The sequence below is a fragment of the Protopterus annectens genome, chromosome 1.part0 (genome assembly GCF_019279795.1).
Source record: "Protopterus annectens isolate FY-2018-M chromosome 1.part0, PAN1.0, whole genome shotgun sequence".
NCBI lineage: Eukaryota > Metazoa > Chordata > Ceratodontiformes > Protopteridae > Protopterus > Protopterus annectens.
The window spans coordinates 758,236,970-758,255,700 of record NC_056725.1 but is presented as its reverse complement, the minus strand read 5'-3'; the positions used below and the strand labels follow the sequence as shown (position 1 = coordinate 758,255,700).

At 40.4% G+C, this 18,731-nt stretch overlaps 1 protein-coding gene across 1 annotated transcript in view; it reads right to left on the bottom strand.

Annotated features, from left to right (window-relative positions):
• SERAC1 (serine active site containing 1) overlaps nucleotides 1-18,731 on the bottom strand; it is a gene marked incomplete in the record, with an annotated part of 923,851 nt that overhangs the window by 25,438 nt on the left and 879,682 nt on the right. The window contains 1 exon segment of the mRNA XM_044063262.1: nucleotides 9,437-9,580. Coding sequence (XP_043919197.1) covers nucleotides 9,437-9,580 — 144 coding nt within the window.

Here is an 18,731-nt window from a genome sequence, read left to right as displayed (position 1 = left end):
AGCCTAGTGAAATGGGTAAGACAATTCAGTGACCTTAGTGTAAAGGTTGCTGAAGACTCCCACACCTTTCAACAAACGAGTTCCATAAGTCCAAAAGGCAGAGACACCCAAGTGGCGGAAGGGTGAGACCCAAAAGCCTTCAGGTAAACAGACTCCTCATCAGAAGGGGTGATGGACTTCCAGCCACCTCTCTGCTTAAGGATCTCCAAGATGTCTGCAAAGAAGACATCTTTAGAGGGCAACCAAGGGGACCCTTCTGAGTCATCAAGGTCTGTGTCTGACGTGACTGACTCCTGTGGGGAGTCCAAATGTTTCCTCTTGCATAATCGCTTCTGAGATACCTCTTCAGAAGGGCATTCTGGAGAGGTTTTGGAAGAGAAGGGTTTGCCCGCTGGGCCATCCTGAGGCTCTGGGTCTCCACATCTGTGTGGAATCAGTAATGCAGAGACAGACACAGCTGCCTTTGGGGGAGGAATGGCCGGACCTGAGGGTGTGGTGGTCTGTGGGGACAGTGCTCTCCTCGTGGCTTTGAAAGCTCCCTGCCTATGATCTGAGGAAACCCCTGGATCCGAAGAACCAGAAGGTCCCCTCCAGCCCCATGGGGGTCGGCTCCAACATCAAGATAGGAGCCGAACTCACCCATGCTGAAACCCTGAAAGACATGGTCAGATCTGAAGAAAACTTGGCCCGACTCTCCTCCCCGGACCCGACCGGAGAATGTCAGCCCCTAGACCCCTCTGTCGCCACCGAGGTACTCTGAGTGGTCGGAGCAGAATCCTGGAAAAGGTCTCAGCTCAGATGGTTCCATCACTATCAGTTCCCTGCATTCCGACTCCAAAACCGCAACTCGGGTCGGAGGAGGAATTGATGCTATCGGGGTAGGTGTAGTCTGTTCCGAAGCCTCCTGGGTTAGTTCCAACAAAAGTTTTGCAAGCGCTGGTGTCTTCAGAGGTCTCTGCACCACATGATCCACATCAGAAAAGCTTCTAGAGGATTGAGAAGAGGGAGCTGGGGATCCTGTGGTCTGTAAAAAGGGAGACCTTAATATGGGACATCCCATCCCCAGTAGAGAAGACAGGCTCCTCACTTGAAAAACCAATGGCTCTGAAACTCGTGGAGCTGAGTTAGAAGGTGTCTCGGATCTGACAGACTTGGATATCAACAGAGACATTTTTGCTGACTTTTTCAAGGGCTCCAACTGGTCTGAAGCAGCAGATGATGTTCTTTTTGAAGTTTTTGTACTGTCCGATTTTTGGGTAGGTGAAGTAGGTTCCTTTAGAGAACTTTGACCCTGTTCCAAAGCCTCTGCAAAATAAGATTTTACTAATCCTCTCAAGATTAATTTGCTCTTCCTCTCATGAAGAACCCTGGAGCTAAAGGAGTGGCAAACGGCGCATGATTCCTGTTAAGTGAATTGCCCCCAGGCAGTAAACACATTCTGTATGTCCATCGTGATGGACATCTTCTGGTTACACTTAGGGCATTTTTTAACCTCAACCTAACCTCTTTAGTTTGTTTAGACATATCCAAAGCAGTCAGATCTAATAGTTAAACAACCAATGAAAAAAGAGCCCTCGAACTTGTGTAAGTACTAAGAACCAACAATTCAAGGAAAAACACTTTTTTTTTTAACTACTGTAATACACCTCTAATATATAATATTCTAAACCTAAACACCACACAAGAAAGAAACAGCCCTCTAATTCAAACAGACTGGAAGCTCTCTAATCAAAAATAAGCTAGACAGGAAAGGATTGAAAATTCACACAAGATAACACACCTCTAAAAAATCATAATAGCCAAAGATCAAAAACAAGGCTGCTGTAAACACCAACAATGCAATCACATCTTCACATTCTGTAAATCAGCTAAATGTGCAATATGAAGAAAGAGATATGCACAAAAAATATAGATTTCAAAACTTTTCCTAAGGAAAAGACTTCAAATACTAATCTAACGGCTCCTAAGTAGTGAAGAGAAAATGGGATAGGGGAACTATATAGGCCCAATAAAAACACGGCCAATAAATTTTAACAGTACACACACACAAACACAAATGGAACACTAAGAAAATAAGTGTGTTCAATGAACAAGCAAATGAAGAATCAAGATATAACAATAAGTTCTCGAAAAAACTTTAGAAAATGTAGAAAAAGTCATTTTGACTTAGCCAGAGCTGGAGAATCGCCTGATCTGTTTCAACGGCAAATGAGGTCTGAAGAAGGCACCAGAGCATCATGGGATAGGGAGTAAGCCACAAGCTGGTTGAAGACCTCGAGGTTTAGTAAACGGCCGAGTCAGAACCAAGGATCGGTTACAAACCCATCAGTACAGAATGAGGGCAAGATAGGACAACTACACATCAAGAGTTTAAGTCAGCTCGAGCTGGCTAATGGTTTAGGTGTCTGGAAGGTACCTTGAAACACTGGAAGTTGTCTGGATGCTCTGTCCTTGGCAGGAGACAACTCATACAGCTTAGACTACTACAGCAGCAATCAAATGAAGAACATCTCATGTTTTATCAGTATAAGGGGAAGGCCTTTCCAATGTTATTATCTATCTATCGTTTGCCAGTAAGAGCAGATGAGATGAGAATGAGACTGGCAGAAGCATCTAATTTAAATTTACATTAGGGATGAACCTTTAAAAAACACAGGCACAAGGTGGATGGGTAGGAAAACTATAAAATACAATACCAGCAGTAAGAACACTAATAGCTTCTATAGATTATACCCTTTCCTGTTTTGCTTACCATAAATAAACAGCTCCTCCCACAAATCAACCAGATTTTTTCACGTGCATTCAAATAGTGCAACACAAATCTTTGCTAACTGACCCTAATGAAGACTTAAAAAACTCAAAGAAAAAAATGAAGTAAAATATATTTAAAATAAAACAAGCTCCAACAAAACAGGAGCAAGTGACAAGAAACAATAATGCAAGTATGCAGATTAGAAATCTAAAACAATCCCAAACCAGCAGTCAGAGCTCTAGCACCTCCCAAAGACTTTATGAAAATGAGAAAGTCCCTGATTATGGCTAAGGACCGCTTCTGAGTAAATGATCCAAACAAGAAAAATATCCTGGAAGAAGAGGTAGGCAGGGTCCGCCTCAGGTCAAGTGGTGCCCTAGGCAAAAGGGCTCCACAGCATCCCCCCAACCCACCTGGTGTCCCCATCCTGGTCTATTTATACCATCAGGCTTACTGGAAAGTTGGCCTATATCTTAAGCCAGCTGTGGAGGTAGGCTAAAGCGAAGGATGGTATAACTGAGCATATGTTGAGAATTACCTTCCTTTGGATGTGTATCCTAACATAAATTCCTAAGGAAGTAGTAAGGACAGACTAGCCCAACACTACACTGACTGCCACCAAACATCTTCTGGATCAACAAGAACCCAGGTCCTTGTACAAGTACCCCCAGAGCATGTTTGTGTTGACAGCAGTGGCTGAATATAAACTCCTGAACAAGAAGTAAGGACAGACCAGCCTAGCATTACACTGACTGCCAATAAACCTCTTCTGGTCAGACAAGAACACAGGTCCTTGAACAAATGCTCCTACAAAATGTGTGTGTTGATAGCAATGGCTAGAAGCTACTGGGTCTACTCACTAGACTAGGTTACAAAAGGACTGTATGCAGCAGTTTCTGGGGTTGCTTTGGACTTCATATTCCTGTTTCCACATACATCATGCCATGTCAAGGCACATCTGTGCATCTCAGCCAGGTACGGATCCTCAGAGTAAAGACAGTAGCATTATATACTTAAGAAACCATACTAAATGCATCTAATGAAAGAAACTGACGTACAGATCTGTCAGTCTTGCTGCTAGTGTCTTATGGGGTTCCTAAAAAGTCTCTGGTTGAGAACATTTGAAAGAATAACATTTTGAATTAATAGGCAATCTGTTCTTTCACTTCTACAGTAAACACAGAATGGATAGAAATCATGTCAATACTACAAGAAAGACTGTAGAAAAGCTGCTAATGACAAAAGAAGTACTGAAAATATAACAACTGCAGCTGTGTTGACAATGTCCCACCAAGAAGTAAGACTTACAAACTCTGCTTGATCAAGGATTTACCCTGGATCATAGCTCTCAACTGAATAAAAGATAAAACTCATCAGAAATTAAGGACAAATCCAGAAATAATCTAGGCACTTTTTAAAATGTTACTACTATTAACATTTGAAGTTGACAAACGAAGAGTGACCGAATTAATATACACATTCTGAAGTAAAACAAGTCTACACATCTAATTGCCACCATTAGTTACTAACTGTAATCATCACCTTTCTCCAAAGGTAATCAGTGATCAAGAGGGACAGATGTAAAAGTTTAGTCAAAATCAGTAACAGTTGAGTGGTACATCCAGGACTGGAGCTGTTTATACAAGAGGTTGAAGCACAAGTGAATAAATTCTGCTAGGTGTGGGTTAAGCCCTGCCTTATCAGTGCTTCACTTGTGACTACTAATTGTATACAATGGAGTTATTTTAAAAAGAATTGTTGATCTCTTTAAAATAACTCCAATATATGACAGCTTTCTTTCCAGCACTCATCTCGATGCTCTTAAAACAGTAAAGTGAAAACATCTGTGTCATATCGTGCACATAACGCACATGCACTAGAAAGCTTAACTGGTGCCACTGAGCACTGATTAGATGTAGACTTGCTATTTAAGTTTTAAGGCAATTCAGCAAATCCCAAAGGATTCTTGATGTCCCAATGGGGTGAATTAATGTACCAGTAGAGCCTGGTAAAAAAAATCAATTGCATCTATTCATGGCATCAAACCCTTGCATCATGACTGTAATTTTTTACTGTAGCTGCCATTTCCTTTCTGCTCTCTAACTGCATCTCTTAAACACTGTTAGCAAGTGTGTTAGAGTGCTCATGTGCATAGGCATGCTTGTGTATGTGCGCTTGTAAAGGTTTGCACTGAATGTGTCTGACAACAGTGAGCTGAAATACAGTGTAGTGGCTATTATTTACAAATTAATTAATTCATTTGACCACAGTGACGCATAGGTTCATAGGTAGGTACTAGGCTATTGGCCCTAGGGCCTATATAAGCCTAGCCAAAAATGTACCCTGGCTTTCGCCACCCAAGAAAATTATTTTCCTGTGCCCCTGTTGAGCAGAGCCACAGAAGTGATCCCTGGGGTGAATTTCCCATTTCCCATCCAATCATCAAGATTTTTCTTGAAGAGTGCTAATGAGGAGCTCTGTTTGACATAGATAGGTAGTCTGTTCCAGAGTATGGGAAGTCTCTGGGACAGGAATCTATCCCTCCAGCATGTTCTGTTTATTGTGGTGACAAGGTTTAGGTCCCTAGAGCGTGTAGCTCGGAGGGATTGGGATTTCTTTAAGTGGAGCATGTCCAACAGCTCTGGGTTTGACATAGCTTTGTATGTTAGGCAGATATCACCCCTGAGTAGGCAATATGCGATGGAGTAAAGCTGCAGTTTTTTGAGACTGTCTGCGTAGGGCATCTGTTTGAGGCCAGTAATCTTCTTTGTGAGGTATTTCTGTGGTCTTTCGAGTTGTTGTAGATGTCTTGTGAGGTACATACCAAAAGGGGCATTGTACTCTATAATGGGTCTGAATTGTACAGTCAAAAGTGGCTATATCTGTTTGTGTGTGTGTATGCATGCACTCGTGTCTGTAGGACTTGTCTACTGGAAATGTAATAATCTGCATAAAATGTGTACTGATAGCAAAGAGCTAAAATATATTACTAAGGCTATTATTTATTTAGTTATTAATTTGATCACAATTAGATATCAGAGGTAAGCACAGAAAACACGCATGTGCACATGTGCATGCATACTCTTATGTACATGTGTAAGTCTGTGTCAGTAGGCCTCCGCATCTATCTGCAACTGTGTGACGGAGACTAAGCATATGCCTCAGCATCTGTCTATATCTGCATATATGTATTTGTGTATCAGTATGTGGTGTGTGTGCAGATATTAAATACTTCATTTAAATTTTGGTTGTAAAATACTTATTTTAACATTGATTACATATCTCACACCAACACTAAAACATTGAGTAGAGGAACTATTTTACATCAAAAATATTCATATACTGAAACAAGCGAGAGAGAAAAAAGAGAGCTTTACAGATATCCCAATAATGCCCTCCAGGGTGGATGTTACAGGGGGAATAAGAGATCTTCCAGGTGGTGGTCCATTATTTTCTGGCAACGCCAACTCTGTCAGACGTTAATTGCTTACTTTAAACTTCTGAAAGAGTACAATACAATGTGAAGTGTAATTGGTCCTGTAGTGTATGTGGTTTCTTTCTGTTGTTCTTAATGAACTGGCCAACCATTACAATGCAGGAAGCAATTTTCAGGGTGTTTTCTCTCTATACTAAATGCATCTTTTTTATGTGGTAACTGTAGCTTACCCACCACATTGAAAAACTCAGAGTAGCCCATAAATGAGACACTTTTATAGCTATGTTTAGAGGCAATATCACCTTTAACACTAAGGGAGTACAGTAGAAAGAGTGGTGTACAGTCCTTAAAGACCAAACATTGTAGAGTTTAGATAAACAAGATACCACCACTGTACTGTTGGTTTTCTGTAGCAATGCAAAAATGAGGATGGTGACGCAGAACTAATCCCTAAATGGCGCATGATGCAGGGAGGAAGAGAAGACAAACAGCTTCATTTTTTTTTTGAAGGAATCTGTGGAACAAAATCACTAATCAGAATCCTCCATATATTACTCAGGAACAGCAGTGTGACCATCAAGGAAATAAGGAAAGTGCCCTAACAAGCTGATGGGACTCTGCAACTCCAGGCATAAGAGGCCACCTGTGAAAACATTGTGAAGTCCAAAAATCATAGCCACTAATTCATGACTACAAAACATTTCACAACTTGGGTTTCACACACAGAAGACATGAAACTCCTTAGCAGCCTACCTGCCAAGGTAAGCAAATGGTAAGAAATAGGAGGACACCCATTGCATATGCCAATCATTCCCCTGTCCCAGTGATGATGCAGTGTCTCTTGTAATACAAAGAGGTGACATGTCATGATCTCATGCTAGGTAACAACATGAAGGGTAAGCCTGAGGATAAAAACATGAATCTAGATGGTATGGATCATCTTGTTTTTCACATCCAACTATCTGCACAGCACTAAAGCAATCAAACATATTTAGTGACAATACTGCACTAACCAAACCAGTCTAAAATGCAATCTATGTTATCAAAAATAATGTATCCCAAATGCCCACATCATCTCACACGAAGCAGAAAAGAAATAAAATAAAAAAAAATAGCTCACTGCAAAGAAAACTCTGCTACAGCAGCAGTGATCCAGCACGTAATCACCTTCTTTACAGACATCCTTTGATATGATTCTACCAAAACAAGCCAAGCAATATCCATGTTAGAGCTGCAAAGAGAAAAAGCATAAAGGCAAGTAGAATTTGCCTGTAGATACAAGATTAAGTGATGTGTAGTAGAAAAGATGTGCTTAGCACAGCACTGAAAAAAAGTTCGTATACTCAACCTGCAGAGAGAAGAAAGGGTTTAAAAAATGTTCAACTTTCTGGATGAATGCAACACTTTTCTCACAGCAGTAAAAGCAGAACCCACAAGGACAATGGACTTGATACTGGGTGCTACATCACAGTTCATTTTTATAAACAATCATTCAGAAATGCATCAAGTTATCATAAAATGATTCTAAAGGTGTTTTCTCAAAAATACATTTTCTATATTTTGTATTTAACAGATTTCACAACTGGCTCATCATTAACCTCTAATATTACCTTTCATTGTTATCCACCCCATTTCACCCTTGCTTACTAATTACTGTCCACCACATCATCTTACTATCTTTCAAGAGATGGCCGCGGTGGTGCAGCGGTTAGCGTTGTCGCCTCACAGCAAGAGGTTCTCCCGTTCGATTCTCGTCTGGAGCGCCTTCTGTGTGGAGTCTGCATGTCCTCCCCGTGGTCGAGTAACATATAAAGACATGCAGGTAGGTGCGTATATGAATGGGTGTGCCTTCCTTGAAGGTTGGGCATTGGGCTGGCACCTCGGGACCAAAAATATCCACTGCCAATCATTAGCAGACCGGAGTTCCGCTGTTGTGACCCCAACTGGGAAAAGCCGAAATACATTACTTGCCTCCTTATATCCCCCTTCTCCTCCCTTCTCTTTCATCATAATCTTCACATTTCTCAGTTATGACATCTATGTGGTTGCAAATCCTTGCTTTGCTTTTTTACTCTACTTCTTCTTACCCTTTTTACTATTTCCTTTTCTATCTTCATCATTAATTTAGAATGCACCCCCCTACCAACCGTACCTTTTCTTATAGTTTATTTTTTCTATTCCTTTTTCTATCTTCATCCTTAATTTAGAATGCACTCTCTCCCCCCAATAGGATTTCCACTTCTCACCTACTTACCTTTTTATTGTGTGCTAGCTTTGACATCCTTCCTAAATTTATAAGGTCCCAGACCTCTGGAGGTAAGCCAATTCCTAGCAACCTCCACTCACATAGGAGTTCCATGCCAAGAAATGTGTTATGGTATTTTCTCATAGCTACTGAACCCTTTTCCTTCAGCTTGAGGTTTTCAAGCACTTTAGTTCTGGGGGATGGTGCTGCACCTCCTTGGTCATGATACTGAGAAACAAGCAATGTGGTGGAAACTGACATGGTAAGAAGTTGTATTAAAATGCAACTTAAAACACACCCTATGCAATGACAGGATTGCTCTTCGTGTAAAATATGTACAGTAAGAACAATCAAAACATCTATAATTCACACACACAATTCCTGGAAGAGTAAAAGTGATTCTTAATATGGCCATAACCATATCAACTAAAAGGATGAATACAGTGAAGACAAAGACATCTTTTGAAAAGAATGCTAATCCATCAAATAAAACTTTAAAGACTGGGTACAGGAGTCTAATTTTCTGTGATTAGGGCAGTCTCTGCCAAGACATCCTGTAGATAACAGTCAGGAGCACCACAAGTCCTGAGGCTACAAGAGTTATGCTGTTTATCATACATTCTCTGTTAGTCCTGTTCCTCACACAGTGTGTGGGTCAGGCTGCTCAGCAGTGACTGCTTCACTCACAGTGGAATACTACTGGCTTTTTATAACAATGAAAGAAGAGATGCCATCATCTTTTCAAGTTGACTACTTTCAGAGATCCTTGCTGGCACCTAGTAATAAAGTCAAACATAATGTAAAGGTAGGGCAATGATGTCAGACAATACAAAATAGTAAGAGTTGCAAAAATTGCTAATGAGTTATTTCTTGTACTTCCAGGTTTGATGCCTTTAGTCTTAATCACCATACTAGGATCCTCAGCAAGTCACTTAAGATTAAAGCTCCTAAGAAACCCTGATCTATCTGTAAATAAATATTTTTTATAATGACACATGACTACCTGCTGATTCCACTGGTACTACATGCAGCTTGATCATGCTGCCTATGGTAGTAGGCAAAGTTTCTGTAAAACTTAGCAGCTTGAAGTCTTTTGTCTTAGCCAAATGAAGGAAATCATCATTTAGTTCTTTCAGAGCAGGTGAATCTGAAAAACAACAAAGCAATGAGAGTTTCAGCTAAAGGCAACAAATATGTGACAGTGAACTACAGTAACAAAAACAGTTTTATTTACCTATGTCAAACACAGTGGCATTAGTGCTATAAAATATAGCTTTTACATTAGTTTAATGTATTATAACATCTGACAGGATATCATCAAAACCAGCCATCTCTTTGTATCCCTACTACCTTTACAGTCCAAATTAGCACTGACCAATGGCACTTGGAAAGGGTCCCTACAATGGCTCTAATTGGAGTGGACTGCCAGGGCAGGCAACATTCTTCTCAAACTGCAAATTTAGCAACAATTGTGTGTGATACAGTAGCACTCTTAGCAAAGGTTTCTCTACCATGTAAATAGGATAACGAACAGGACTTTGTGACAAACAAGGGCAGACACAATTACACCACAGCCCACCACTACCATTGTGCCTACCTCTGTTAGCTACCACATATGGCTTTTGTTCTCCAACATACGGCTGTGGACATCCAGATCACATATGCCACATGGTTATGTTAAAAACATTTAAATCCAAGGCACAGATGCACTTGAGACAGCATTCTGCCCCTTTCTTTGTGAAAACGGTGTGGAGTTCATGATTGTCCTCTTCATGGGACTCCTTATACAGATGCGTAGAGCTAGGCATCCTGCTCCTTATCAGCTGTGCCCTGCTGGCCAGACAGAGGTCACTGTTTATCCACTCCCATAATAATTCAATAAACAGATGTCCATACTTACTGGCTGCATGCTCCATTATCATAAGGTCTGCCAACATTTCAAAAACAGTAGCTTGACACTCACTCATTCTCCCACCATGGATTACAGTCCTTAATTCTGCAGTGAATTTCATTAAAACTGAACTCTCCATGTCTCCTCGTTTTGCAAAACTTCTTCTAAATGCTTCAACAATAATTTAAAGCATTCAAAATAACATTTTTACCTTACAATTATTTAACAGCATCGGATATTTTAGACACAGCATGCATTGCTTTAGTGGTCCCCAAGTTTGCTAGGAAACCTTACCTCCTGCCTCTGGTCAGGTTGGTGCTGATTACACTCAAGTTCAAATGCCTAAATAAAGCTCCTCTGTTCATAGATGAATATAAGGCTACTGACCATAAGGGACATCTGCATCCTAGCCACAAGATCAAATGTGAACAGTTACAGACACTGAATAATTAACCGCCAGTTGCAAACCACTTTGATGAGGGCTTGAGAGACACACCTAGGATGTTTTTAATACTTTTATTTGACCTCATTCAATGGCAACTTGAGCCTGACCCAGGGTGTATTTACGACTGCCCACACATTTATCCAGTTTATCCTTTAAGACAATCAAGGAACTACTTTGTTTTACATCCAAGGGAAATCTATTGCATATAAGTGTGATTCTCTGGGAGAGACATCTATCTCATCAGCAGCTTCTATTTATACTTTGCGTCAACACCACAAACACTATGCTGACAGGAAAAAATCCCCACAGAAATGGAAATTTAAATTGAAACTTTTACTCTTCCTAGCAATTTGGCATATAGTGCCTTCAACATGGAGATAATCAACTTTCTCTAATGCCACTACATTTAAATACTTCCTCAGTAACCAATTAATTTAATTAAATGGAACATCAGTTCTAAACAATAATCAACCTGAATGATGCCAAGTTAAACTATACTACAATAATAGATTATCCTATCAAACATATTTATATTTTGGTGGAAATTTTAATTTCTTTAGTACTGAGTAGGGTGCCATTTGCTTTTGGATATACAGGGACTCACTGCAGTATCTCAATCCCTAACTGTACACTAAGTAAATAATTTAGTACGGACTTCTACCATCATCTTCATGGAGGGTCACTGTAACAGTAATTCAACACATCTGGGTAGATTTCGAAGCAGCTCCTGGCTACCCTTGTGATGTACAGCATTATAAAAATAATTGCAACGGATCGTAAGTGATGTATACCAATCAAGCTGATTATGCTTTACAACTGGAAAAATAACTTGTTATGCACTTTGCCAACATTAAAAAAAAATGCATAACTAGTTCTGATTTGCACCTTTCAGAGGAGCTGTGTTCTAGTCTCATGCTAGAACACAAGGCAGCTATCACAAAACAGTGTTGGAAAGCCATAACAGCTTTAAATGCTGTAATTCACAACAATGTGTGTGTCATGGTGAAGTAACAGTGTTTCACACTTGTGGTCTATAAAGGGTGAGTTTCCCTTCTGGCTGCTTGCTCTGTCTGTTGCAGTGCTACGTGTGTTACAGCTTTAAAAATTGCAAAAGCTTTGCACTTTTGTCTGTATCTCATAGCATTCTTTAGCAGCTAAAGTTCCAGATATTACTCAAGAGTTATCAGGCTTCCCTGATCAAAACATAATAACCTACTAGCATTCTGAAAATGAATGTAAAGTTTCACCTTTTGAGCTTCAGTCTCCAGATGAATTTCTTGACATACTTTAGTCAAAACAATTATAATTGGCTAACAAACCTCTTAAGTTCTACATCTTGAGTCAGATTAAACTACTGCTATACAGAAATGTTGGAAAATGATGATGGTCTCTCTTCACACACACACACACACACACACACACACACACACACACACACACACACACACACACACACACACACACACAAACAGACAGACAGACAGACACGTTGCTAATAATCAGTTGTTGAAAAGGCCAGTACATCCAATTGAAAATCAGCTGATCTTATATACCAGCTTTTTTTCAGTGCAAGACTGCAGTACATTGGGGATTGCTGAATTTACCCTTTCCCTACTGTAATGCAATCTCAGAGTTGGTATATACCCGCAAAAACAAACACAATGTGCTGTTTGACATTGAACCAATTACTATTTTAGAGTTGGTAAATACAATTAGCAGGGTATGAATGGTGCAGACGGGTTTTCTCCTCTGCAAAAAAAACATGTTTAAATGTTTGCTTTTGGATCAGCTGGTGATCGATCAGTTGTGTTTGACCATCTGCTGTTTGATATATCATACACACACGAACAAATATATTCATACAATCACATGTGCAGACATATGGCATAATGGTGGCTTCCTGAGGCTACTGAAAATACAGAACACTACCTTTAAGGACAATTCAAAGCACGCAGGCAAGCCTCAAAAATAAAGTTGTCCTTGAGTTATAAAAGATAAAGAAAAGATGTTAGACGTCTGTCTTCCATGAGTCACTGGTCAAAGAAAGAGGGTGGCAAGGTGTCTTGAGGGAAGTCAAGGGAGGAAGAGAGCTAGAAACTATTCCTGATGTATAAATTTGGAATATGTCCTAGAAGCCTGAAAAGGAAAGGGCTCTTAAGTGAAATTTATGCATACCTGTGTGTTATTACTTGTTTGGTGACATTAAATTCTGATTTACTATTTGCTGAAGCTGTTAAAAAAGAACTGGGCTTTATTTTTGTTTTGTTTCCCTTGACGCTTCAAGGAAGCAAGTTTTCCATTGCCCCATGTAAATAAAGCTTTACCGTCTGGGAAATCTGTTTCTACAGACTGGTTCGTTATCATTAAAACTACTGAATGCCACATGTGTGTGTGTGTGTGTGTGTGTATACACGCACGTGTAGCTAGTATTTTCAAAGAATTTTTAGGTCCAATAGTACATATTATTGTACATTCACAACCCTTTGAAACACACTGCAGGCTCTGTCAAGAAAACAGCCGTCTATAAACTCCATAATAATAGTATCATTACTTAAACCAAAATCAAAAGACATACTTCATTTCAGCAAATAGAAAAAAATGCTTAATTTCAGTAAATATAAAAAAACAAATTACAGTAATCAGTTTTGTGAAATAATATGGGTTATATAAAAAACAAGTTCCCTCTACCTTTTCCTGTAGTCCCGGTACTACAACTCAGTACTTGTAAATGTAGAATCTTCTGCAATGTTGCAAGGTTGCAGCTTTCATACTACACAGCAAGCGCTGAGGAAAACTATACCACATAAACTACCACCACCCCATAGCTCAGATGGTTAGCTATTTTATGCCTGTTGTGATGTGTTTAAATTGAAACAACGCACAGAGTTAGTTTCAATATACCGTACACCATCCTCTCTCAAAACATCTCTCCTTGTGAACTAGAATAGCCAATGCTTTTGTTAGAAGTTAGAACATCAGTGCAATTACTATTAATATGACATGAAACACAGGATATACCTTAGATATTTGCAGTTAAAAGTCTCTCAACGGGTATATTCTTTACTGTAGTGTCACGTTTAGCTGCCTGACATACCCTTAGCTTCTGTGCTTGCACTGAACTCTCTCCCACTTCAGGTACAAGACAGTCTGTTGGTTGAGAATTCATGAATATTCAACTATGAGTATATTTGAGACATTCTGCACATTTCCAGCTGGATGTAGGCTCATTTATTTTCCTTCAGATTCTACAGCCATGTTTCTGATTTACCAAGTCATACTAGCCTGGTCCTCAGTAGAATTCTATTCATTGGTTTCCAGGTATTTCAGATTCTGAGCATCTCTGCTGTTTTCTATGTTGGTCACCCTTCTCAATTTTCAAATGTTAACTTTCTCAAAAAAACAACAGAAGTTATTTTTCTTTTGCAGGACTGTTATAGCAGTATCACATTCTTCTATTACTTTGGCATGAGAACCCAGGAACAACAGACATTCTTGTAATGTACTGCTTGCTTCCCCAAAGACTTGCTTTGGATTTTAGTTCCACCTTTCCAATTTTTGCACATTAGCTTAAGAACAGAATCATACTATTCACCCATTTACAATGCAGCTTTCTCTTTTCTTTCAGTAGCATGTTAATAACAATTTCATTCTTTTGGCAGTTTTGATCTAGCTCCTGGGTTTGTTGATTAATTGCAACAAGTCACTGTTATTACATTTCTGTATATGTTTGCATACATGTTTTTGAGCTTCGGTTTGATCAGTGACAACTGTCTGCCTTTTTCTATACTTTTAGATTTCTTTTGTTGTACAACCTTGGCTAATTTTTATTATGAGCAAGAATTTGTATACAGTGCTTAACTGTTTTCAGTCTCTTGGAGTTGTGCCTCTAGTACCATGTTTTCAGTTTGTACATTCTGACATTTTGCTTTTAGGTCAAGCAGAGCACTGTTAATCTTATGGAGCTCCTGCCACAATTTTTCTTTTCACTGTGTAAACACAGAATTCCAGCTTGAATCTGTAACGGACTTCTCTATTGTCATTCAAGTTCCAATACCAGGCCATTTGGCTTGTTTTCCTTCTGGTGTGGAATGTTACCTGACTTAGCTCTTTCAGGGTTAACTTTCGTTCTACTCTTCCTACTTGTACAGAAAATTCATGAGTCTGCTGGCCAAGTCAACCATGTGTTTTATTGTGCTGCTTTTTCTGCTGCTCAGGATCAGACACCACCTTTCTAAAACTGTCATTTTGCTTTCATTTTTACAAAGTATTTGTTCCACCAGTGCTACTTATTTTCTGAGCTTGGAAGCAGCACCCCCTGGGTACTTCTACGTTCTCAATTAATGCCTTGACCTTTTCTTGTAAAGCTAAACAACGTCAAGTGAACATCTAATTTTTTTCTTCTTCCTGGTGAACTCTGTTTCTTAAACAGATTTCCTGAAATCGTCTTCTGTTTTTTCTACAAGTATTTATTTCTGAACATATTAAAAAACTCTGTTCCTCACTATCACCTATTCCTTCTTTCTTTAAAAATTCACAGCTAGGGTTATCACTTTCAAATAAAGTTTCACTCTGCATACTTGTCTAGATGGAGTGCAAACACCACTTGTCCCTGCTTATCAGATATATTCTGATGCAGTGCATTTTTCATTGTACTGTACCCAGAGGACTACTTGTAATTAGACTTATTCACCCCACATCACTTTCGTTTGTGAACCCAGGCTGCTGTATCTTATTATAACTTAACATCTGTTCATCCTCCATGAAAGCAGCACAGGCACTGTTTCACATATTACCTCTTTATCCTCTCTTTTTTTAATGCAGGCAGTGATAGCACTTTCACTATGTCTGCATACATCTTTTTTGTTACTTTCTACAGCAGTGAATGCTCTTTTTCACTGTCACAAGCTTTACTTTCAGAATCCACACTTCTTGCTTTACACATCAATTAAATTCCTTTTTCCCTGTCGGAGGGTTTTACTTTTATAATCATCACATTTCAGAACTTAAGTTTCATAAAATGTTATCACAGCTATGGCAGAGTGATTTTGCTACAAACACAAATGTTGCATGTCTTTAGCATTAACCCAACAGAAAACCTTCTTTTCCAAGATCATAGGAGGTTATTAGGCTATTGGCCCTGAGGCCCTTATAAGCCTAGCCAAGAACTTAGCCCATGTTTAGACAAATCAGCACCTGATGTCCTTGTCCAGCAGGGAAATGGGTGGAATCCCAGTGGTATATTTTCTTTTTCCCATCCAGTTATCCAGGTTGTGCTGAAAAAGGGGTAAAGAGATACTCTGCTTGATGTACAGAGGGAGTCTCTGGGACACAAATCTGTCCCGCCAAAAAGTCTTGTTGATGTCACAGACCAGGTTGAGGCCGCACATGTGGGTTACTCGAGCGGAGCTTGACTTGTGGATATGCAGCAGTTTCTTCAAGGTGGGGTCCGTGATTGCCTTGTATGCCAGACAGAGGTCACCTTTGAGGAGTCTGTATGAAACAGAGTAGATGGATTGGGTTTTTAGCCTACCAGTATATGGTAGATGTTTGAGGCCCTGGATTCGCCTGGTGAGGAACCTCTGTGGTCTCTCCAGCTGCTGCATGTGCTTTGTGAGGTACTTGCAGAAAGGGGCATTGTACTCAATAATGAGCCTTATAAGGGAAGAATACAGGAATGTTTTAGGCTCATAGGTAGGTACTAGGCTATCTGCCCTAAGGCATTTATAAGCCTAGCCAGAATGTGTTGGCTTTTGCCACCCCCCTTGATTAGTTCCCTGTGCCTCTGTCCAGCATTTAAGTCATTGAAGTTAGCTAGGGTAAAACTATTCCCAGCTCCACAAAGTCTCCTCTACAATTTTTTCCTCGGAACTAGACAAACTTTCAACTCAAGCCATTCATTTCTCAGCCAGGCACTTGCTCAAAACTCATAGCAAGCACTTATAAACCCTAGCACTAGACCCTCCTGTACTGTACAGAAGGACAAGGCTCTCTATTCGACCCTACCAGCCATCCAGTAAAACAGTTCACTGTACCTATCCAGGCATGTACACAGGGCAGTTTCAGGTGTGCTCTCCAGTCCAACTGGTGAATTTGGACATTTTGAGGCAATGTTACAACTGCCTCATGTACACAGACAACCCTCTCTTCCTACCACCAAACACTAATACATGCCAGAGATGCAATTATACAGCCTAACTGGAGGCTAAGCTCTCTCAACCCAAGACTGGATCAGACAGTCAAGAGGAGAAGGGAAATACTTGCAACACACCCACCAGTCTCACATAGACCCAATAAACCAGCACTGGCAAAAAACACACACAAATACATGAAAACATACTCGAAGGCTCTAAATAAAAATCTGCAAAAGCAAGAGAGACCGCCACCAAAGCAGACATCCAAGCAACCTCCACCCAGCAACACAAACCATGAAACACATACTTCACAAAACCAGTGTGCCATGCAATCACAGCCCTTAAGGCAAAATAACATACCCAACATACTAGTAACAGGTGACTCTATAGTCAGGCACACTGACGTCCCACTCACTAGGCTGAATAAGGAGAAGATTACTGTTAGCTGCCTGTCGGGTGCCAGGATCCGCCACATAACACAAGCACTCAGGTCACTCCAGAACAAATACAAATATGACTCTGTCATTGTCCATGTTGGTGTGAATGACCTGATCCGTACCTCCCTGGACTACATGAAAACAGACATGGAAGAGCTCGCTGATCATCTAGCCCAGGCTGGTATGACCCTGACCCTGAGTAGCATCCTGCCCTCACCAAGAATGATACCACGGTATAAAGAAATAAATTCTCGATTTCAACAATTGGCTAAGTTTCTGGTGTCATTCAAAGGGGATCCAGTGTCTGTCCGCCTGGGATGACATGCTCAACAAGCCACGCTGCTTCGCTAGAGATGGCTTGCACCTGTCACCCTTAGGCTTTCGAATACTGGCCAAGGCTCTTGCCACCCCCATAGTGTCTTTTTTAGGCAAGGCTCAAAAGACAAACCCACCGCCGTAAATATCACAAGTAATGTTCAGTAATGTTCTCGGGCAGAGTCTGAAAAAGGTCCATGGAGATCAGCGCTCTACCCTTTAACTGTCAAGAACTTTTAGTTATGTACTTACCATAACTTTAGATGTATGGGATCCATCTCGCCTACATTCTCTACAGATGGGTTCGGAGCCGATCCTCAGCTCCGACTCGGCACGCTATACAATAGCACGAAGTCTCTTATTGGCTGAGTTACCTCATATCCCAAGATGCACCACTACTGCTTCCCCAGATCTTGTTTGTCCGCACACATGCACACACACATAGACTGTTGTTATAAGATTGCCAGGTGTTTCAAGAGAGGAAACAGTTGTATTCGGACCGTCCGTGCCTCCAAGGCAGGGGGAAGGAGGGTGGGTTATTAGGAATGTAGGCGAGATGGATCCCATACATCTAAAATTATGGTAAGTACATAACTAAAAGATGTAATGTGATCCTATCTCGCCTACATTCTCTACAGATGGGACAGCGTCCCTAGCACCTAATTCCTGGGTGGCTCATTGGAAAACGGTCCGGAGAACCGTGGAACCGAAGGAAGCTCGACCCCTAGATGCCACATCCAATTTGTAGTGAGAAATAAAGGTGTGTAGAGAAGACCACGTAGCAGCCGCACAGATGTCATTAATAGAGAGCTTGGAATGAAAGGCTGCCGAAGTGGCCATAGCCCTGGTAGAATGAGCTTTCACTGGAATTGTAAGCTCTTTATTTGAAATGCGATAAATATGACTGATACAGTCTAATCCACTTGGCAATAGTGACTTTCGTGATTGCTTTGCCCAATTTATTGTCTGAAAAAGACACAAACAGTTGATCTGATTTTCGTGCTTGGTGTGTCCTATCCAAATAGAAACATAATTGTCTCTGCACATCTAAGCTGTGAAAGGTATACTCAGCTCTGTTT